At 54.8% G+C, this 22,586-nt stretch overlaps 1 protein-coding gene across 1 annotated transcript; it reads right to left on the reverse strand.

Annotated features, from left to right (window-relative positions):
- Positions 1–789: 789 nt before the first annotated feature.
- Positions 790–21,143, reverse strand: KASH5 (KASH domain containing 5). Its single transcript, XM_024768708.1, has 19 exons — positions 21,017–21,143; positions 17,852–17,956; positions 17,239–17,425; positions 16,700–16,764; positions 15,453–15,519; positions 15,029–15,190; positions 14,665–14,782; positions 14,277–14,327; positions 9,250–9,327; positions 8,928–8,984; positions 8,621–8,680; positions 7,560–7,624; positions 7,309–7,396; positions 6,882–7,004; positions 4,915–4,973; positions 3,071–3,116; positions 1,291–1,355; positions 1,088–1,204; positions 790–982 (listed from the first exon to the last, which is right to left on the reverse strand). Exons 1-19 carry the CDS (start codon positions 21,057–21,059, stop codon positions 823–825), a joined length of 1,716 nt encoding a protein of 571 aa, XP_024624476.1. The 5' UTR covers positions 21,060–21,143; the 3' UTR covers positions 790–822.
- Between the last annotated feature and the right edge of the window lie 1,443 nt (positions 21,144–22,586).

Consider the following 22,586-nt stretch of genomic DNA (forward strand, 5'->3'; position numbering starts at 1 on the left):
TGTAAGTTATACCTCAATTACAAAGTAAATAACCAAAAACAAGTAATTAAATGTCCCCCAAACTCCCATCATCCTCAGGAGAAAAATCAATGCTCCTCGGCCTGGCATTGGAGGGTCTATTTTTCTGTCTTCTAAGGTCTAGCCATGGCAAATAGATGATCACTAAGTGTTTGCTGAATGAACAAATGGCACACCCTTTCCTGCTGGCCGTTGGTGACATCTGTGTGTGTGCTTGGCCCACATCTTGTTCTCCCTCTTTCTGCCAAGAGAGATGCTTGCTCTCCGAGTTGCCCTTGCAGCTAGGGGTGGTCATGCCAAACAGTTCTGGCCGACGAGACAGAGTCTGCTGCTGGCTCTGGGAAGGCTATTGCTTTTCTTTATAAAAAGGGAGAGATGTGTCCCCTTCTCCCTGCAGATATGATGTATGAAGCTACAACACCCGCCACCTCCTGAGCACAGGGGAAGGGCCAAGAGAGTCACAGAGAATCACAGCATGCTGGTCCCGGTGCTATGGAGACTGAGCTGTGGGTCCACAACTGCCCTCCTCCAGACTTGTTTTGTGAGGGAAATATAACCCCTAGTGCTTAATCCATTATTGGTTGTGTTTTGCTATTGTTAAGAAATGTAGTTGTCAACGTTAAAAAAACAAGCGACTTCACATAAAAACCCAATACAGGGCTGTGGACCCTGGAGCACTGTATCTAGGGTCCCGGCAGTGGCATAATCCCAAATCACAGTGGCACACCCACGGGATTAACAGTAAAAAGAGCCCCAGTTAAATCACTGAACTAGACGCCGCTCTGAGGCGGCGGGATGCGTGCCTTACACTGGAGGCGGCTGGAGGTAGCAGAGCTGGAGGTGGGGCCAGGTGGGGGGCGGGGACTGGCCCAGCAGCCGGACCGAGAGCAGCAGCAGCAGTAGCAGTAGCAGCAGCAGCAGCAGGCCCAGGACTGGCGCCAGGATCAGCGGGTGCCGAGTGACTCTGTGGGGAGGCAGCACAGTGCTTGGGGGGCCCAGGGGAGCCCATGTATCCCGGCAGTGCCCTGTCTGACCATCACCCTCCTTCTGGAGACGCCTTGGGGTGCACCTGAGCTGCTGGGGGTGCAGGGGGCGCAGGCAGAGGTGGCCCCAGACTGGCCTCCTGACTGGGACCAGCTCCTTCACCACCGGCACCAGGGCTTGCTGTAGCTCTGGCTCTGAGGGCCTGCTGGGGGGAAAGGAAGGCAGGGCGATGGTGCTGGACTTTTTCTCTGCCCCCAAGTCCACCCCCAGGCCCTTGGGTCCCTCTACCTCTCAGGAGGGCTTCCTGGGATGTCTCCAGGGTGTGAGTCTCCCAGAGGGATGGGGAGATCCACCTGGAAGGACAAAGGAGACAAACTTGAGACACTGGGTCCTGGATTGGGAGCGGTGCTAGGTTCAGCCCGCTGGACAGAAGCGACCACATGGAAGGGGGTGGGACACAGTGGTTCAGTGCGTGAGCCTCCTGGAGACACACTGCTGCGTTGAGCTCCCAGCTCTGCCAGTTTCCTGCTATGTGTCCCTTGGCACGTCCCCCCATCTCTCCAGGCCCCACTTTCTCCATGTGCTGGATGGGGATGATGACGGCACCCACTTCACAGGGCTGAAGTGGAGAATGAATGAGTGAATGTGGGCAAAACCCAAAAAATCAGGAGGCGGGCTCAGAACAGTGCCTGGCAGACAGTGAGCGTGCAATAACTGCGTGAGCTACTCAACATTATTATTTCCATCTTCCATCTGATTCTGGAAGTATACAGGCTCCCTGAGGGCAGAGACCCCATATTCTTGAGGAGCCCAGCCCTGGGCTGGGCCTAGTCCACCGTGGATACTGTTTTTTTTTTTTGCAGTATGTGGGCCTCTCACTGTTGTGGCCTCTCCCGTTGCGGAGCACAGGCTCCGGACGCGCAGGCTCAGCGGCCATGGCTCACGGGCCCAGCCGCTCCGTGGCATGTGGGATCCTCCCAGACCGGGGCACGAACCCGTGTCCCCTGTATCGGCAGGCGGACCCTCAACCACTGCACCACCAGGGAAGCCCCCATGTATACTCTTTGGGTCCATCTTCCTGCCCTGTGCCAGGCCCAGCAGGCGCTTTAAGATTAAAGCCCCAAATACTCCTGGCTCACTTTCCCACCTCATCCCCCATGTCTTTCTGAAAGGGCATCCCCTCTGCAGATCTCAGGCTTTCCCACCCATGCCTTTGCTCTGTGGATGATGATATGGTAATAACAATAAAATAATAAATAAAGAGTTCCAGGAACACCAACCCCAACCACTATCTTCACCACTGTCGCCTCCTGTGTGTCTGCTCTGTGCCAGGCACTTTACTACCTGATCCTTAACACTTATCCTCACCCTGAGAGCTGGGTAAAGATTGCTGTCACACTAGCTGCGAGGAAACTGAGGTGAGGCCCCAGTCTCCATGGAAGGGAGCGTGGTGTGGTGGGAAAGAAGTGGGCTTGGGGTCAGGCTGCTCAGAGAGACCATGTTGGACAGTGTGGACCCTGAAGGGTCCCAGGTGCCCGGAACGGAGGCTGGCACACCTTCGGGGCTCGCGGTTCTTCTCTGAGGACTGCAGGCTTCTGACCTCGCCAATTTCCTTCCCTCTCTTCCCTTGCCTAAGAATCAGGATTGTCACCTGCCACTTTGAGAAGCAAAGGAGCTGCTGTGGGTGGTACCGGGCAGGGCAGCTGTGACAGGTGCGGTGCCCCAAAGGAGTTCTGGGGCTGGCCGGGGAGGGCCCGGCCCTTCCTGAGTGTGGGCGCTTGTGCCTGTGCATTTTTGCAACCCGGGGGTGTAGCCACGTCTGTGGTGTAGCGGCTGCAGCCCTGTATGTGTGCTTGGGGGGTCCCCTGGGAACATTCTGGCCGCCCACTGGCCTGCAGCCTCCCTCTACAGCACCGTCTCCTCTCATTAGCTGCAGCGAGGGCATCGTTATCTCTTGGCCAAACTATTTTTCTGTCTGCTTGGGGGTGTGGGCAGGGGCTGGGGAGGAGCTGTGACTACAGCAGCCTCATCTGAGGGCCTGCAGTGGATGGTGCTGGGGACTGCGTACCATGACCGGGATCTCTGCTTCCTCTTCTTCCTCTCTCCTGGGTAACCTGGGGTGACAAGAAAGTCGCTGCAAGCATCTGTCTCCCCTGCCTGGTTCCCATTCGCCCGCTGTGTGGCAGAACCTTTAAAGGAGGGCTCTTAACATGGATGGGCACCGTGGAGACACCTGGAGGATATCCTGGAGTTTGCCAACAAGCAAACTGTTGCGAGTAGGTCTCAGCATCTGTATTTTTTCAAGGGAATTTTCACCAAATTCTCCAGAGTATGTGACTCCTACAGGGTCAGGGGCCTCTCCACCTCATTGGCTTTCTCAGCTGCTACTTTCCCAGCTGATCCCCCAGTTGATCAGAGGCTTCTGGTTCTCTCACACCCAAAACACCAGAGACTCAGATCTCTCCAGGACCCCACCCCCTGGCCCAGCTTCCTGCCTCGTGGGTTGGGCCATTTTCAGTCAGTCTCGGTCTTACTGGGTCTTGAGAACTGGGACTCCAGCTCAGACTTCCTTGACTCCAGAACCCAACTGTGTGGGCCCTGCCCCCATCCCAAATCATTTCTCTTAAGTGTGCAAGCTCCAGCCTCTGCGCCTCCTATGGTCACAGCTGTCTGAGCCCCTGAAATGCCTCTCTGGGCACTCAGGCCTCAAGCTGGCCAGCCCTGACGTCCCTTGGAGACCCAGAGGTCCACAACACCTGCCAACCACCTTCGCTGGGGATCAGGGATCCAGCCTTCCAGCCTTAGCTACCAGCTTCAGGCCCAACACCCTCAGGATACAGCTGTTTCCTCAACTCCCATCCAATCCAGGCTCGTGGGCCCCAGCCTCTGCCCCAGTCAGACACACAGCTGTCTGGTCCTCTGGGACTTCTATTCGGGGACCCCCAGCCCCTCTCTCAAGGTCCAAGCTCTCGCCCCTGGTCATGTCTAGGGGTCACAGGATTCACCACTTCCCTCACTCCCAGCTTCCCAATCTGTGGATCATACTGTCCCTGCCCACTGCACCCTGCTCGGATGTCCAGCCCCTACGCCAGCCCTTGTCTACGCCGCTGCTCAGCCCCCTCTTCCATTCCCTGGTGACGCAGGGGGAGGTCACAGCTCCAGGGCCCCCATCCTGCCCAATCTCAGCTTTCCCAGACAAGTCCAATTAGAGGCCGCGGCAGGCAGCCTCATTAGTTGCTACAGCCGGGAGCCTGCGAGGGGTGGGGGGGGACAGAGAGGCACCGCAGGAAGGCAGCGGCCCCATGGAGGAGGGTGGGCCCAGACATCTAGTGCTTTCTCTATCCTCCGAGGCTGCACATGAGCCTCGTAACAGTCGGTGACAATCACAGGGCAGGGGCTCACTCCACCCCATCACAAAGTAACCGAGCTGGGATCTGAACCCAGGCTGTCTGATTCCAGAGCCCCTGATGATCTCCCAACTGTCTGACTGCTCTCCTGAGGCACAGTCTTGGTCTCATTCATCCCACGGTTCCCTGGAGGCCTTGGGAGAGGTGTGTTCAGTGACAGTGACTTAGTGACTGAGCTGTCCCATCTGCCTGACAACTGTCTTCTTGTCTAAGGGCCTCCTATATGAATACCACTCCTAACGGACCCCAAGCAGGGCCTCCTCCAAAAGTATTTCCCCCCAGGTGGGGTTGGGTGCTGGATGTCCTTCTGGAACCATCAGGGTCTGAGGGCAGGGCTGGGTCTCACTCATCCTGGTCTGCAGGCCCAGGGTGGCCTCAGCATGAACGAACGAGGGAATGAGTGATGCACTCCCTCAGGGCTTTTCCAGGCCTTGTACTCTAGCCATCTGAGAGTTGGCGTCAGCTAGAGGCAGAGGGATGGCTCAGGGAGGACCAATCTTCTTACCACATTGATCGCTCCTTCCTTCCTTCATGAGGGTATGCAGGCTCTCCCTGGGAGTTTCTCTGTGGGAAAGAAAAGCTTAGGTCTCCCAGGCTGCAACACCTGCCAAGAATTCACCACCTGCTTCTAAGACCTGCCCTCCTCTTGGGCCCCCTCCATTTTCTCTAGAGACATCCATCCTTGCCTGTGGTCTCAACCACCAACTCGACACTTTTCTAAATACATCCCTGAGCTCCAGCCTTGTGCACCCACCGCCCCTGAGAAGCACCCCCCTATCCCTCAGGGTGCTTACCTCAGAGGGTTGCAAGCTAAGTTCAGCATCTTTCTGTCTACTCCCTTTCCGGAATCCAGCGCCCTCAACCCCGCTGTCAGCAGGTTGGCAGCTCTGTCTCCCTGCCCCAGTTCTCTCTGCCTGTCCCTTTTTCTCTATCCTAAGGCCCTGGTCTGGCTCAACCTTCACCCTCTACCTCTGGATCACTTTCCCAGCCTCCTCCCTGGCCTCCCAGGCTCTCAGCCTCCAGTCAGTCCCCATGTGGCCCCAGAGGGGTCTTTCTACATCCAGAGGTGACCTGCCCCTCCCTACCCTCAGCCTTCCTGTGGCTTGATGGAGAAAAGCACAACCTCTCAGCTTCATTGACAGGGAATTCCTTTCATTATCCAGCCAGACCTCATCTCTCATTAGTCACCCCCACTGCCCTCTGCTCCACAAACATGTTACGTGGTTTCACGCTCTCACATCCTTGCATTTACTGTTCCCACTGCCTGGAAGACCTCTCCTTTATCACACCACTTAACTTCTCTCTTTCTTTCTTCAAAATAAACTCGTGTCAGTTTCCCTGTGATATCTCCTTCAGTCGCCTACCCAACATGGAAACTCTCTTCTCGAGGCTCCCACAGGGCCCGCCGCCCACGTCTAGCATATGGATCATCCTGCACTGGGATGGCCTGATTGCATGATCTCTACCAGGCCTTGAGCGCTGGAGGATCCAGGCCCTGAATGACTCCGCTCTGTATCCCCAGGAGCCAGCGCAGGCAGCACCTGGAGGCCCGGGTCAGCCTTCCCCTCCAGAAGGCAGCGGACCACTCTCAGCAGAAGCTCGCTCTAATGTACACTTCCCCTGAGCAGCGCGGCTCTGCCCCCCACAAGCTGTGTGATCGCCCTCTGAGCCTCAGTTTCCCATGAGTAACAGCATGAGGGATGAGGGTGCCTAAACCTCGCAGAGGCAGTGGGAGAGGTCAGTGAGGAATCCCACAGGAGCGCTGGTGTCAAAGAGAAACAGAAGCTTCTCTCAACTCAGGGAAAAAGTGAACAGAGAAACGAGTTTGTCTTTTAAGGATGATGAACAGCTTTGAAGCAGTATAATTTTCAAGAGAATACAGCGTTGTTTACAGAGCTGTTAGCAATATTTCCTTAAAAAAAAGGAATTCTTCTGGCACTAACAGCTTAAAATCTCACTTTTCAGCTGTGAACACTGAAGATGAGTTGTCTTCGTTGTTTCAAACAACGTTTGAAATATTGTTCAGGTAATTACGGAAGTCATAAAACAATGGCTATTGTTGAATTCAAGATTACATAGAGGGCTTGTTAAGTTTTTCTTAAAGGTGACATATTCAAAAGGTAAATGCTTACTGTACCTTTATGGTGTCAAGAAGAACAATTCACTTACTCCCTTCCCACTGTAGTCCCATTTTAAATAAGGTGATTCCTGACAGTGTATTTGAAATAAGGACAACAACCACTAGCATGCAATTTGTGTGTTTGCTTTTTTCACTTTTGTCTTCCACACCAGCAGGCCAGTCCCTAGAGGGTAGGGGTGGTGTCCTGTCTGGCTGGGGGCTCCTTGGCCAGCACCCAGCAGGCCCTCAGTCAACATCTGTCTATGAGATGGGGAACAGTGAAGGCACGTGGTGTCCCAGGCCCCTCTCCCGGCCCCTGGATCCGGTGGTCTCAGAGTCCCTCCTGTGCTCACCTGCCCCCCAGTTGGGGCTTCAGGTGGAAACTCAGCTTCCTCATTGGTCTCATTGATGATCTCCTCCCACTGCCACACGCCACACAAAGGGTTGGAGAGATCGGCGGCTGCCACTTCTTGTTTCTGGGAGAGAAGAAGTTGTTTCTGAGGCCAGGGAGAGTCAGATTAAGGCAGAAGACAGGTCAGAGGTGGGATGGAGATAGGCTGAGGCATGAGGATGGGAGGTGGAAAGAAGGTGGTGTGAGAGGTTGGGCTGGGGAGTCGGTGGGGGCAGCACCCGGCAGTGGTTTGGTGCTCAGACCAAGGACTGGGTTAGGGATGAAGTTAAGGACTGAGATGGTCCTGGGGGAACTGGGGTGGTGTGAGAGGGCTGGGTCAGAGTTGCCGCTGGCGGTGGGTTAGGGTGTTCTGGGGGTGTCAGGCCCACCTGCCGAATGGCCTGGATCTCCACACCCAGCGATGGTCGTGGCAGCTTGGTCCAGTCCACTCTCCTCACCTGAGCCCCTTCGGGTAGCCTGGCCACACAGTCAGGACGGGGAAAGCTGCCTCCATGCCTGCCCACCACCTGTCCGTCAGCCTATGCTGGGGTTGCTGCCCTGCCCACCTTGGGGCTGGAGGCCAGGGGTCCCTGTCCTGGGGCTTCCCTCCTGCCTCCTCCACCCCTGCCATTCCACTCACTCATCCAGCCCCTCATGTGTCTGACTCAGCTGCTCCTCCAGGTGTGAAATTTCCAGCCTCAGTTCCTGCAAAGGAAGAAGTGGGGGACCCCTGGGTCTCCATTTTTCCCCACCCCCCATGCCTGCGCTCCTCTTCCAAGGTCAGTTCCACTCCTGTGACTTCTTTGGGCTCCTCCAGACACATATTGCCAAGGGAGAAGGGGAAGAAACAGTGACAGAAACTTAGGAAGCCAAAGAGAGGCAAAGAGCAACAGGAACCCAGAAGGTAACCTATCAGTCAGGAAAATTAAGAAAAGGAAGGCAGAGATAGAAACACATGGAAAAACGAGAGACACAGAAACAGATTCACAGAGAGGCAAGAGACACGTGGGGTGCAAGAGACTCTGAAGACAAGGTATATAGAGAGGAGTCGCCTCAGGAGACAGAGGGACTAGACCCAGAGAGAGGCCGAGACAAGAATCTAAACAAGCCCGGCAGAGATACAGAAATAGGAGGAGGGGAGATGTGGTGAGAAGTCACCCACAGAGAATGAAAGTGGATGGGAGGGATTTCCCTGGTGGTACAGTGGTTAAGAATCTGCCTTCCAATGCAGGGGACATGGGTTCGATCCCTCGTTGGGGAACTAAGATCCCACCTGCCGCGCGGCAACTAAGTCTGCACGCCACAGCTACTGAGCCTGCGCGCTCTGGAGCCCGCACACCACAACTAGGGAGAAGCCTGCGTGCCGCAAATAGAGAAGCCCGTGCGCCACAACAGAGACCCCATGTGCTGCAACTAAGACCCAACATAGCCAAATAAATAAATAAATAAGTAAATATTAAAAAAAAAAAAAAAAAGGAATGTGGATAGGAGATGGAGATAGAGAGAGAGAAAGGAAGGAACAGAGGAAAAGTGAAAAGGCAGAGAGAGACAGAGAGGGAGACAGACACACAGTCAAACAGTAGCGATGGGAGAAACAAGACGTGGAGACTTGGAAAAAGATCAACAGAGACAGAAGGAGGCAGCAAATCCCAGAGATGGCAAAAGAGAAGTGGGGAGAGTGGGGCCAGGCCAGTGGGTTACCTGGATTGTAGTTTTGTACTCCTCCAAGGTCTTGGCCAGACTCTCCGCGTGGCGAGTGCGCTGGGAAAGCCCAAAGCTGACTGAGACTGGGCCCAGCCCTCCAAAGACGCTGAGGCTGGGTGTTGGGGGGACAGGCGGGGTGGGCTTGGGGGAAGAGCTAGGGCCTGAGGGAGAGCACCAGTTTCCTGGGAACCACTCTGATCTCTCCTGGCTAATTATCCAAGGATTACAGCCAAGCAGGACTTCCCTTTGCAGACTCGGGGCAGGAGACACACAGAAGGCAAATGTTTTCCCCCAGCCCCCTCACCTCGGAGAGGATGGCGTCTCGCTGGCAAATGAGGCGTTCACACTCGTAGAGCTGCCGCTGCCAAGGAAGGAGCCCGTCCATCTCTCTGGCCTGCCCTCCCTGGCCTGCCCACTCTCCCGAGCCCCTCTCCTCAACCTCCCTCCATGTCTCTGGACATCAGCTACACCGAGGGGGGTTTCAGCTGAGTTGCCCACTGGCCCTGGGAACCTGGCGGCTTGACTGAAGTCCCTGATCTCACCAGACCACAGGGGCTGAAACTGGTGATTGTAAAAATGGCCTCGGGGTGGTAGGAAGTTGTCAAGGTGCTAGGGACGGGTGGCACCTTCAAAGCATCTTTCTCCGTGGCCAGCTCCTCACTCCTCCTTTTCACTCCATCCCGCTCAGCCAGCAGCTTCTCGTTCTGAAAGAAGGGACCCTGGTCACATTCACTTCAGCAAATGGCCATGTTAATATTCATAGCTGACATCTGCTGAGCACTTGATGTGCCTCGGGCCTCATGCTCAGCACTGTCTATCTTTTAGCCCATTTAATCCTTCCAACCATCCTATGGGATCTCAGCTTTGATTTGCTGATGAAAAATCAAAATAGAGCTGCAAAAATGGAGATAAGGTAGGATGCATGGGGTGGCTGTGAGGATTAAATGAGTTAATTATTATTGCTAATAGTTACTGAACACCTCGCCAGTGTTAGCTTATTTCTTATGCCCTATTTTAAAGATAAAGATGGGAATTCCCTGGCAGTCCATGGTGAAGACTCCACACTCTCACTGCTGAGGGCCTGGGTTCAATCCCTGGTTGGGGAGCTAAGATTCCACAAGCTGAGGGGCACAGCCCCCCCAAAAAATACCAGTATGATGAACCCCCATTATCCATCACCCTTCAATAATCATACACATTCTCCCCGTTTATTTCTTCTATATTTTTCAAATGTTTTTGTTTTGTTTTGTTTAACCAGAGTATTTTAAAGTAAACCCCAGGCATCATATTATTTCACCTGTAACTACTCCAGCATTTGTATTTTCTACTTGAGGACTTTTCCTCTAGTAAAACCACAATACGATGATCACTCTTAACAAAATTATTCATAATTCCTTAATATCATTGGACACCCAGTGCTCTTTTTTGGTTTCAGTTGTCTCACAAATGTCTTTTCACGTTTAGCTTCTTTGAATGAGGATCCAAACAAGGTCCACCACGGCTTTTGGTTGGAACCTCCCATTTCTCTTCATCTGACAGTGATCCCCAGCCGCCCCAGTCCTGGCACTTTTTCAGGTCCTTCATTTGTAGAAGAAACCAGGTCATTTGTCCTGTAGAATTGGTGCGTTTGGATTTGCTTTACTGTGTTCTTGTTCCCTGTGCAGGACGTTTACCATGCTCCTCCCCCCTCATTATTTCCTATAAACTGATGTGTAGGTCCAGGGCCTTGTCCAGACTCCTGTTTAATTTTTGGAAGGAAGATTTCATGGATACTGCTATATGCGTTATACTGTGCCTTTCAGGAAGAATGTAAAGTCTGGCTGTCCCAATTATTAATTTTTACACTGTCATCATCCCCACTTTTACAGAAGAAATTAAGGATTGGCGCGGCTAACAAACTTGGCCAAGGTCACGTGGAGAGTAAGTGGACTCAAACCCAAATCTGATTCCACATCCTGCACTTTTGTTGTTGTTGTTGTTTTTGTTTTGCGGTACGCGGGCCTCTCACTGTTGTGGCCTCTCCCGTTGCGGAGCACAGGCTCCGGACGCGCAGGCTCAGCGGCCATGGCTCAGGGGCCCAGCCGCTCCGCGGCATGTGGGATCTTCCCGGACCGGGGCAAGAACCTGCGTCCCCTGCATTGGCAGGCGGACTTGCAACAACTGCGCCACCAGGGAAGCCCGAATCCTGCACTTTTAACTCCCAGACTCCTCTGAGGCAGATGCAGCCCTGGATGAGAATGGGGAACGAGCTTCGTCCCTCATCTCAAGTTGCTCTTCACTGGAGGTGGAGACCGACACAGAAGCAGATGATAATACATGAGGTGGGCCTAGGGCCCTGGGCCTTGTGGGAGCCCAGGCTTTGCAAGGAGGACGTACTGGGTCTGAGTCCTCAAGGGTAAAGAGAGTTATCTGCGAAAACAAGGGGGCTGGGAGAGGGCAGCCCACGCCAGCCACAAATGGGATTTGAGAATAAAACAGACCAAATTCCAGTCTAGAGCTTCCAGGCACCAAAAACCTAGCAAGTTGCGCTGAGTTTTGACATGAGGCAGTCACTGGGGAAAGCATTTCGGGAGCATGGAGGCAGTCGACTTACCCTTGGCCACATCCCTCCTCCTGGCGCCCCTAGGGATACCAAGGTCAGCCCCCTCCCTACTCCAGCCTGGCTCAGCTCCAAGTCCTCCATCAGCCGCCTTCTCCCCCTCTCAGGCTCAGCGGGCCTGGGCTGCCAGGTGAAGGGCAGAGGAAGGACGGGCCAGGAATGCTGTGTCAACATCTGTCCACCTGGTTGGGATTTACAGGCTGGATCCTGGGCCACTCGGCAGGGAACCTGGTTACTCAGCCGCTCCTGCCTTCTTCTGCAGTAACCTGAATCCTGCTCTGTACTTCTGGTAGGAAAGCTGAGTGTCCCTTACTCCAGCATTATTGTACTGTAACTTGAGAACTTGATCTATAGATGGTCTGTAGGCAGCTGCTGAGAAGGGAAAGGTGGGGGAAGGGAACCAAGAATAGCTTGTTTATCAAGCGCCTAGGATGTCCCAGGCGCTGCTCAAGGCACTTGACCTGGCACAGGCCTTCTGGGCCAGGAGGAGGCAGAGACTGCCGGCTGCCATTCACCCTGCTTATTCCCTCTCCTACTTTCCTTGGGGGTCCACTATCCACGCGGGCAGGTGGGTCCCAGCCGCAGCTCTGGAGGTGAATCAAGATGGAAATCTCAGCAGATTCAGGACAGATACCCGGCTGGTTAGCTAACCCAGCAGCCATTCTCACCCCGTCTCACTTGTTTGCCTCCCACTCCAGAGGCTGAGGAAGGTCAGATATTATCCCAGCCTCTCGTCATGAAATCCAGTGAGCTGTGAGAGGAGTCTGCTGGTGTGGGGGTGGAGTGGAGGTGCTCCTGGAAAAATGTTTCCTTCTTATGAAGAGAGAGAGCCATGAGAGGAGCATTTGTCCCTCTTTGTCCTGCTTTGAGTGAGAACGCGAGGTCTGGAGCTGTTGCAGCCATCTGTGATCCTGAGGCCATGGGCAGACAAACAAGTCAAAAAGCTGCCAAACCAGCCCAGAACCTTCAAAACCTCTTGTTAAGTTAATTAGCGTCCTTCAGACTGAAGCCACCGGTTCTTCGGTGCTTTCTTCTTCCAAGCTGAAAGTATCCCAGACCTATCGGTGGCTGTGTTATCCATGCCAGGGAGTGGTCTGGCTATAATCATTTGATGTCACTTTAGCCAATGAGATATGAGAGGGAGGTCCTGTCATGGGGCTTCAGGGAAAGTTTCTTCTTGTTCTTAAAAAGAGATGTTTTGGGGGAGGGGGTGGGATGAATTGGGAGATTGGGATTGACATATATACACTAATATGTATAAAATAGATAACCAATGAGAACCTGCTGTATAGCACAGGGAACTCTACGGCACTTTGCTGTACGGTAGAAACCAACACAACGTTGTAAAACAACTATACCCCCAATAAAAGAGATGTTCTAGAAGAAACAGTCACATCCTGTCTGCACCCCATGCTTCACACCATGGCAGCCATCCTGCAGCGAGATTCCCATTGTCCCGACAGAGGGAATTTTCATGGAAGAGCCAGGGAATGATAGTGGAAAATTTTTTGGTTTACGTGTAAAAGCCATAATACAGACATAGGACAGAGATTTGGGAGGATCAGGCAGAATGAGTATTACTGCCTGGACTGGGCAGAGATCCTCAGCGCTGGAGGAGGAGCTCAGGAAGAGTCAAAGAAGAGAACAACAGAGTGAAAATGGGCCCTGAGGCCAGTCCCAAGCCCCAGGTTAGACGGCTGGACAGGATGGATGCAGTTGAACCACAGAACCTCTGGAACATCTGGGAATCTGAGAGAGGTGTTTCCCAGCTCAGTCTGTGAAGCAGCAAGGTGTGTGAAAAATAGAACAGAGATGGCTGTGTGAGGAGCTAAGGCACAGAAGGCCCAGTGAGGCCCCTATGGACACAAAGTCACAGGAAAGCAGCTAAACCTCCTCTGTGCCCCTAAAAGGGTGTGGAGGAACCCCAGTGGCATTTGTGGGTTATGGGGTTCCGACGAGGGCTACCACCAGCAGATGCAGTGAGGACAGTACATCCAGAGACCAGAAGGCAATGTCAGCCCCCCAGTGGATGCCAGCATGCAGTGGTGACTAAGGCTAAGGACCAGATGGGACAACGAACATCAGTCTGTGACCAGCAGAGAGAACAGACATTGACTGAGGAGCACTGAGCTGCTGCATGGATCTCCAGCAACTTAGATGCCACCTTCCGTGCGGGCTTTATTTCCACCTAAAAGGAGTAGGTGGACCCAGAATTAACTAAGACGATGTTTTCTGTCTCAGAATGGGGCTTGAATCAGCCCTGAGGTTGGACTGGGCCTTTCATGCTATGTGTTAGGCTCTGGGCTAAAAGTGGCCATTTAATCCCCACAACAATCCTGACGAACAGATACCCTTCTCTCCTGTTCTTAGAGAATAAAACTATGGCTCGGAAAGGGCATGTCACATGCCTAAAGGCTGTCTGTTGTGTAAGTGGCAGAGATGGGATTTGTTTTTTTTTTTTTTTTGGTCGTGCTGTGCAGCATGCAGGATCTTAGTTCCCCAGCCAGGGATCGAACCCGTGTCCCCTGCAGTGGAAGCTCAGAGTCCTAATCACTGGACTACCAGGGGATTCCCAGAGACGGGATTTGAATCAGGGCTGACTTTAAGGCCTGTGCTCTTTCCACCATAAAAAATATGAACAACACTAGCTATCTTCTAGTGAGCTCTTTCCATGTGTCCTGCCTTGTACCTAGCATCCTCTTGTTTAAATCTCACACAATCCAACCAGGGAGATTCCATTATTTTTCCCTTTCTCGCAGTTGAGGGCACTGAGGCACAGAGAAGGGCAGACTGGCCCATGCTTACGTAGGCAGCCTCAACGTAACGGGGAGTCCGCCCCATGCCCCACCCTCTTACCGACTGTGGCAGTCCTCACATGCAGCCATGTGACCTTCAGGGACTTCACACATTGGGACTGGGCTTCTGAGGTCTCCCTCACCAGACTGAAGGGTGTTTGTTGCAGGCGGCTGGGGGTGTTTGGGGCAGCAGTGGGTAGGGCAGGGAGATCCTGAGGACTGGGGAAGGGGTAGGGGTGGGCACTGGGCCTCAGCTCACCTCCTCCTGCAGACTCTCTATCTCAGCCACCAGCTGCTGCTGCTCCTTTTCCTGACCGAGCCCAGAGAGAGAACAAAGCCTTCTTTTCAGGCCTCCTTGCCCCCAGATTGCCCTTTTTCCACCCCTGGGCACACAGCTTGGGCCTGGGTCACTGAAGAGCAGGGCCGGGGGAATGCGTCTGGGGAGCCCTGCTGACTGCTGCTGTCCCCTTTGTTATGAGAGGGATGGCAAGTAGATCTGGATCCAAAGTCTAGGGAGCAGGGCCTGGACTGAGGGAGGAAGCCCGGGAGACCTCTGCCCTTTCCCACTCCATAGTCAGTCTCTGTTGCTCAGACTCCAAGATAGTAGGAAGAAGAGTGCACCTTTGTGCCCCTTGCCAGAAACCCACCGTCTGCCGGGCTTGGGCCAGAAGGTTGTGATTCTGTTCCTCCAGGCTCTTGGCCAGAGTCTTCAGGTCCTCCAGTTCCTCATCCACGGCCTTGGCAAACTGCAGAGCCTGTTGGGTACTGAGTGGGGGCGGGGGCAGGTGGGCCACATGGGAGAGAGGAAGACAGAGATCACAGATGTAGATCCACTCAGAGCAACAGAGAAATTCCAGACAGAGACCCAGAGAAAAAAGGAGGGAAAGAGACTGAGTGTGGGGGACAGAAACCCAGTTTCTACCTAAAATACTAAGAAAGTGGCAGTGAGCCTGTGCCTGTGGGCAGGTGGGACACGGGGGTGTGCAGGAGGGTGGGCGGGGCCGGGCCCACCTGCGGAGCTGCTTGCGCAAAGCCAAAATTTCCTCCCCGAGGTGCAGGGAACCTTCCTCGGCTGTCTCCACACTGCGCTGCAGTTTGGCGTTCTCCCCGGCCAGCCGGCGGTTGCTGAGCTCCAAGTCCTCCAGGCTGCTCAGCAGGTCAGCTGTGGCGGGCCTGGGGACAGGGAAGGTCCAGGGTCACTGCCCACAGCCCTGGCCTCCTTTCCCCAGGTCGGGGTAGGTGTTGGTGTCGGGGAGATGCGGCTCTTCTAGAGAAAGAGAAATAGGAGACTGCCCCACTCTCCCTGCACTATTAGCACAGCCTGTGTCCCTCACCCACTTCCCGAAGGACCCCAAGGCCTAGGCCAGGCCCTGGGCCCTAGGCAGGCTGGAGGGCATGGGCAGGGGGAGGGCAGGGAGGGGCTGAGGATAGGTACAACTCAGGTCTGGGGTCTTCGCCTCCGAAGCTCTCCAGGTTGGCTGGATCCTCAGCTTCTGAGCATCCTGGAGGGAGACAGACAGAGGGTGGTGGGCTCCCAGGTGGCCTGAGATGTTGGATTGCTCCAGGATTCCGGCCTTGGTCTGTCTTCCTTTGGCCTCCATCCTCAGATTCACTCTGGGTGATCCCATCTGCTCCTGGGGCTGCAATTATACACACCATCCAGAAAGCCTCTTGCTCATGGGTACCTTGAGCTCAGATCGGATCTCCCCATAGCCTCCAACCACCCCACATTCATCATGCCCAACACTGGGCAGCACCTCAACTGCTCCAAACTTGTCTGTCCTCCCAGTTCTCCCACTCACCCACCCAGCCCCTGGGCTGTCCTGGCTCCCTCACTCCTCCTGCCTCAGGCCTTACCTTCTCCCCCTGGATCCTCACCACAGCCTCCTCCCTGGACTCCTGGCCTCCAGCCTCTCCTCCCCGGGAGCTGACCTGCCCCTTCCCTGCTCACAGCCCGGTTGGAGGAGGTCCCAGAGAATAACAAGAAAGCTATATTTTTTGACTTTTGTTTTGTTTTTATAAGCCTGGAGAAATAGAACATGAACACTTTTTTATGGAGCACCTCCTGTGTGTGAAGACTTTGGGGTAGAATGGTGAGCAAACCAGTCAACCAAACAGCAGGGCAGGTAATGAGTCAGATAATCAGATTTCTGCAGGGGAGGACTGCAGGTCTGTGCTGAGGGAACTGGACAGAAAGGGACCTTAGCCTGCAGCATCCCAGGCCTTCCCCACCAGGGCTTCCCTATCAGGTGTGAAGGATTAGAGAAGACACGGAAAGTTTAGGCTGAGAAACAGCCTGAGCTGAGGCCAGGCCGGAGCGGGGCAGTGCCAGCAACAAGACCAGAGGGACCTTGAATGCAGGGACTAGAGTACAGGGAGGGGCCGGCTTGATGATGGTGATGGAGATGATGATGAGAGGTAGGAGAGACCTCTGTAACAGGGCTGGTGTTAGGAGGGGTTGGAAAGAACCCTGTGAGGAAAAAAACAAATAAACCCCAAAGCTCAGGGCAGCTGGGAGGCAGTCATGTCATGGAGGCACCTAGAAAGCCAAACTTGCAGCTCCAGGTTAGAGCAAAAGTCTCTGGAGTCCTGCTCCATCCCCTGCTCTGCCCCTGGGTGGGAAGTTCCCCACACTGTCTGACCCTGGGCCTGCCTGCTTCATTCTATATATAACAATCTCACCAGATGGCAGTTGCTGGGAGGTCAGGGTTCCCTCAAAGGCGGTCTCCTCTTCCAGCTCTAATCCCCTGTATCAAAGGGATGAGGCTTAGAGCTCCCTGCAACAACCCGCCCACTCCTGACCAGCCACTGGCAGGGGGATTGCGGGTGGTGGGAGGGGACAGGTCAGGTGAGAGTGAGCACCGTGGGGAGGAAGGTGAGGCCAGATGGCAAGCGCCCGGGGCCAGATGGAAAAGCAGGAGGGGCAAGGACTGGGTTTGGAGGAGGGATGGGGACAGGCCTCTGTCAGCCCCTTAACAATCACCCTTCTCCTCCTTCTAGCCCATTTTATTTCTGCCCCCAGACTCCCTCTGCCTCCCCATTTCAGGCACTTTGTCCTCAGAACCTCCCCCGCCAACCCCATCTCTACTTTTCTCTCCTCCTCAGCTTCCTTCCAACTACAGCAGGTCGCTGTGCCCAAAGGGTGCTGGCTGCAGTAAGCAGGTATGAGGTTAGATCTTAGGAAGGGTTTCCTGGGGGAGGGGGGAGGTGCGGGGACCCACCCATCCAGCTGACAGGCAGCAATCCAGTCCCGCATGATGACCAGGAAGGTGTCCAAGTCCACAGTGGCCTGAGGGCCCTCGCCATTGGGGTCCAGGCTGCAGGCCAGTGTTTGGAGGCGTGCATCCTGGGGACCCCGTCCCGTCACAGCCTCCAGGTAGGCTAGTACATGGGTCACAGCCACAGTGCCTGGGGATAAAGCAGGCTGTGAGGGAGTCTGGGGCAGGTGAGGGGTGGGGGATGGGGACAGGCAATGGCTTTGAAGTGGGACCACTGGCTGGGCTGGTGGCTCCCCAGCACCATGGCCCTTGGGCAATGGGGCCCAGTCATCCCCACCTCAGAAGGTGGACTGAAGAGGACCAGCTGTGCCCCACCAGGTCCACAGTGGCTGCCCTTCCTCCCTCTCCCAGGCCCCAAAGCCCCACCCTCCTCTGTTATCGTTCCCCAAGTTTCCTCCCTTCACTGTCCTTGTCCTGAAAGGCCTCCATCCCCTTATCCATTTCCTTCCGGAAGCTTCCCACAATCATCCACTTCACCCTAGCCCATCCCTCTCGTTATGGCTCCCCAGTTCCCAGCCGCCCATCTCCATCCCTCATAATTCCTTGATTCTCTGACCTGTCCTCTGGGGGTCACAAGCTTCAAACGTGGAGTTGAGTATTTGTTCCTCTAAGCTGAGCGGTGGCCCCAGGCTCCCCTCCTCTGGCTGGTCCAAGAGGTACACTGAGGAGACAAGAGTGCCAGCCAACCTATGAGAAGGGGGGACGATGAAGAGCAAAGAGGGGTGACCCCAGGTCCTGGCTCCTGCAGAGGGGAAGGAATTCATTTCAAGCTGCCTGGAGTTTGGGCTGGTGGGGGACCGCAGGAAGCTTTGGGTGGCAGCCGCAATGTGAGGGTCTTTGAGTCACCTCCCCCATCCCCTGACCTGGGAATGTGGGCCCCATCTTTCAGGCCAGGAAGTGCCCCTGCTGTTGAATCCTTTGTGTTCAGTGGGCTCAGGAGCCCAGATACTGAACAAATACTCTGAGTACAGCCTTTCCTCCTCTCTTCCCCTGCTTCCCAGGCTCGGCTCAGAGGGGGCTAAGGGTGGAGGAGGGCAAAGAAGAGAGGATTCTGGGAGAAGCCGAGGGTGAAGGTGGGCCCAGGAGCCAGGAACAATCCAATATCGCGCGGGCAGCCTGGATCGATCCCTCCCGGCAGCATCTCCGGTCTCCCAGCCTGCCTCGGGGCTGGGTCTCTCTCCTTCCCACATCCCTGAGGCTGGCATCATCAGTGCCCACGGCCTGGGGCCTGAAACGAAGGGGGATGGGGCAATCCAGGAGGCAAGTCTTTTCTCCTTTTGGAGCCTCAGTTTCCCCACCGGTAAAATGGGTGGATAGAGTGATCTCCCCTCCCCAGGGATGGGAGGGCTAGGTCTATGTATTTGAAGAGCACCCCCTCTCCCCTGCCTCTGCACAATGTGAATATCCTGGGGTCTGTTTGTCCACTGCTGTATCCACACATAACAGGCACTCAACAAATGCTCCAAGATATAGAAGGAGCCTATATATTCTCTACCCCAGGACCCACTGGGCCAGCCCAGCCTCTTTCCCAGGGCTGGAAGTGACCTATGAGGTTCCCTGCCCTGACCCTGGACAGCTGGGTATAGCAGAGGGCCAAGCACAGGCTGCAAGGTCTGACAGACTCAGGGGGCAATCTGGGCAAGGGACTCAGGCTCTTGGAGCCTCAGTTTCTTCCTCCGGAAAATGGGTGGGGTGGTGGTTACTTCGCTCCTGGAGAAGAGATGAGATAAAATCTGGAAAGGTCCTGGCAGAGGGCCTGGCACATGGTGGAAGCTCAATAATAAAACTGAACATTTATTCAGCCTTTAATAGGAGCCAGGCCCCTTCTGAGCATCTTACACGAACCATGGTGGCTGCTATTATTAGCCCCACTTTAAAGATAAGGATACTTAGAGACGGGCAACTTAGAAACTTGCCCAAGGTCATATGTTCAACATATGAGTGCCCTTTCTCATCCCTCTGATTCTTCAAGGGTTCTTTGTAGTGAGCTAAAATTTGTCCCCTTGGGTTTGAACTCATGCTTCTAGGGAAGGGGAGCGGGAATGTACAGTTAGGGGAGACACCTCCTCTCACTGTGCCCCCATGTTATGGAGGAGGACCCTGAGGCCCAGTGAGGTCACCCAGGACTGGCTGGCTCCAGATGTTGTGGGATCTGAGGATCTGCATGTATCTACAGTGAAGATGTGACACTCTGCCTCCCGGGGCCCCTCAGGAAGATGTCACTCTGCTTCTCTCCTGTCTTCTTTCCTTCATTTCCTTCCTCAATGTCTCTACCTCTGTCTCTGTCCTGTCCCTTTTCTAGTTTTTTCTCTCTGGCTCTTTCTCCCCATCCTCCTCCCCATCTCTCTGTCCCCTGAGTCCTGCCTGCCTGTCTCCATGTCCACCGCTCCCATTTTCTTCCCTGTCTCTGTGCTTCTTTCCCCACAACTCAGCGACTCTCCGTTCCCTGAGCCTTCTCTCTCCCTCCTCCGCTGTCTTGTCTCTCTCCCCCCCTGCCTTCCTCGGCCTCCATCCCTTCTGGGTGTGTTCCTCCCTTTCCTTCGGGAGCCTCCCGAAGCTGGCTCAGCCCTTGGCCATGGGTTCCTCGGTGGCCGCACGCCCTCTGCTGGTGCAGACGAAGTTTAGATGTTGGTCCCTCGGTCAGCCTGCCCTCGCTTCCCGAACCCCGGTGTCTGCCTCCTACCTTCTTATCTGGAGAGCCTCCTGAGGCCAGAGTCCAGGCCTGCTAGGAGCCTCTAAGAAAGGAGTCTTGCCTCTCCTCTAGGATGGGAGTCTCCCTCGGGCTCTCTCACTTAATAGATGAGTTTCAGGAAGGGCAACCCAGCATCTTCCGCCCGAAGCCGTTTTCACACCCATTTGGTCTGCATCCATCCAATTATTCAAGGACTTAGCAACTGGGTTCCTATTACATGTCAGGCATTGCTCCAGTGCAGCGTGACCAACAGGGCAGCCGCTGGCCACAGTGGTTCTTGAGGCCTGAACTGTGGTGAGTGTAAACTGAGGTGCTCTGTTAGTGTAAAGTACACACCAGATTTTGAAGACTTAGTATGAGAAAAAGAGAATGACTCAACACATTTTTATATTGTTGTATGCTGAAAGGATACTGTTTTGGATATATGGGGTTAAATAAAATCTATTATTGCCATTCATTTTGTCTGTTTCTTTTTTTTTCTTTCAATGTGGCTACTGACAAAATTTTAAATTACATATATGGCTCGCACATTGACCAGCGCAGCTCTAGGGACTGGGAATACCAGAGTGAATAAAACCGAGGCTGCCCTGTGGAGCTCATGTTCTAGTGGGGGAGACAGAGTCTAAACAGACAGACAAATAGATGTCAGTGCTATGAAGAGAAGTAAAGCAGGAAAGGGGAGAGAGTGCGACAGGGCAGCTGCTTTACAGAAAGCAGAGATCTGAATGAAGTGAGGGTAGCCTGTGGGTCACTGGAGAGGGTGCTCCAGGCAGGGGGCACAGCGCATGCAGAGGCTTCTACTCTCGCAGTCTGGCCTCCCCAGAGCAAATGAAATAAGCTGTCCAGGCAGGTGGGCACACAGCAGGCACTTCATCAAGGATCCCTCCCTACCGCCCACCCTGCCTTGAGGTGGAGGCTCAGCCACCCCAGGCCACCTCTCCCAAGTCCCCGAGTCACAGCCTGGTGTCCCATCCATCCACTCCTCCCTCTTCATCCTCCCACGGGACAAACAGGGACGCAGCCACTTACCTTCGGCAGCAGGGCCACCCGCCTGGCTCTCTGGCAGGTCCATGGGCCACCCCCGCTGCTCTGCAGCTGCTGGCGAAGCTAACAGCTCCCCCACATCACTGGGAGGGACCGAAAAGGGACCAGCTTCTTCAAGAGATCCTGGAAGGACAAACAGGGGAATGACCTCCTCAGACCAGCCACCCGTGGATGGAGACCTGCCCTGCCCCACCTGTGCGCCACGCCGCTCTGGATTCTCAGAACCAGTTTGCCTACCCCTGCCTGGACCAGTGCAGCTCCCACTCAGACCTGTTTTATGGACTGGAGGTGTGAGCTGGGAAAATGGGGGGCCCAAGCAGTGGGCGGCAGAGATCAAAGGGGGTAGGGTCACTCCTTCCTGCCATCCCTCCTCCTCGCAGTTTGTCAAGTTCCCCAGCCCTGTCCCTCCTGCCCAGTGACTCTCCCCTGACCCCTCCTCTCCTTCCCTATGGCCCCACGTCAGGCCTCAGCCTCTCCCCCTGGGCCCTTGACCCAGCCTCCTGACTCCAGTCTCCCGCCCCAACCCATCCTCACAGGGCCCCAGAGCTACCCGCCCCTCCCCTGCTCAATGTCTTTCCACAGCGCCCAAGCACCCCGTGGACAAAGCCTAGACCTTGGACTTGATATCGAAGGCCCTTCATGGCCTGATCCCACCTGTCTCCCTGACCCCAAATCCCACTTGCTGCTCCAGCAACTCTGAACTGTGTGCTGTTCCCCAAACTGAGCCAGTTCTTCCCACCTCCAGGTCTCTGCCTGGGACATCCTCTTCACTGGCCCTTCCTGTCTCAGCTCCCATGTCCCCTCCTCTAGAAAACGTTTCCGAAAGAGGGGCTGTCCCTGGGTTCTCACACCACCCTGGGCTACTGACATTCTTGCCCTATCAGCTTGTATTTGGAACTGCTGGCTTCGCCTGTGAGTTTGATCCCCACCTCTCTCCTGCTCCCAGCCCTCCCATGGCTCCCTAGTGCCCTCAGGACTAAGTCCAGCCCCTCAGGCTGGTTCGGCACAGAGTTGTCCCTGAAACTCCTGGCTTCCTCTTGTCACTTTGCTCTCCACTGGCCGACCTCCAGGTCCCTCACGGCCCATATAGAGACTCAGCATCTTCCCACGGTCCTCCCAGGCCCAGACTCGCAGCTCCTCTGGGGAGCCTTCCTTGAGTGCCTAGAGCAGTTAGGGACTCCCTCCCTTGTGCCCTGACAGTGCCCTGTCCTGCTTCCATCATACCCAGGTTGACCATACGACTTACTGTCCCAACTCCAGGACTCTTTCAAGAGTGAAAGGGGAGCTACGAATAATGACAACAGACAATGGTGCCCATATAAGGCTGAACTGGGCACACTGGGGCACATGGTCAACATATGGTCACCTGGGGCCTGTCTGTCCTCACCCCACCCACTCAGCCCCCCCTTTCCTCACCAAGTACTCCCCACGCCCTGCTCTCCCTGGTGCCAGACGGGAGTCCACAGCTATGGAGTGCACACTTCCTGGTGGCTTTTAGAAGGTCCTAGAAAAAGGGGTCTTTCAAGAGAGACCCTTCCAGAGTGTGGACCAGGCT

This window comes from Neophocaena asiaeorientalis, unplaced genomic scaffold (assembly GCF_003031525.2).
Source record: "Neophocaena asiaeorientalis asiaeorientalis breed wild unplaced genomic scaffold, Neophocaena_asiaeorientalis_V1.1 scaffold629, whole genome shotgun sequence".
Taxonomy (NCBI): Eukaryota; Metazoa; Chordata; class Mammalia; order Artiodactyla; family Phocoenidae; genus Neophocaena; species Neophocaena asiaeorientalis.

What these genes read in the sequence shown, in the direction of transcription:
- KASH5 (XM_024768708.1), bottom strand. Translation starts at nt 21,059, where the DNA reads ATGGACCTGCCAGAGAGCCAGGCGGGTGGCCCTGCTGCCGAAG. An exon ending in CTCCCAGCAACTGCCATCTG is followed by an intron (nt 15,520 to 16,699) that starts GTGAGATTGTTA and finishes GTCTCCCTCCAG; the next exon opens with GATGCTCAGAAGCTGAGGAT. An exon ending in TGGCCCAAGCCCGGCAGACG is followed by an intron (nt 14,328 to 14,664) that starts GTGGGTTTCTGG and finishes GGGCTCGGTCAG; the next exon opens with GAAAAGGAGCAGCAGCAGCT.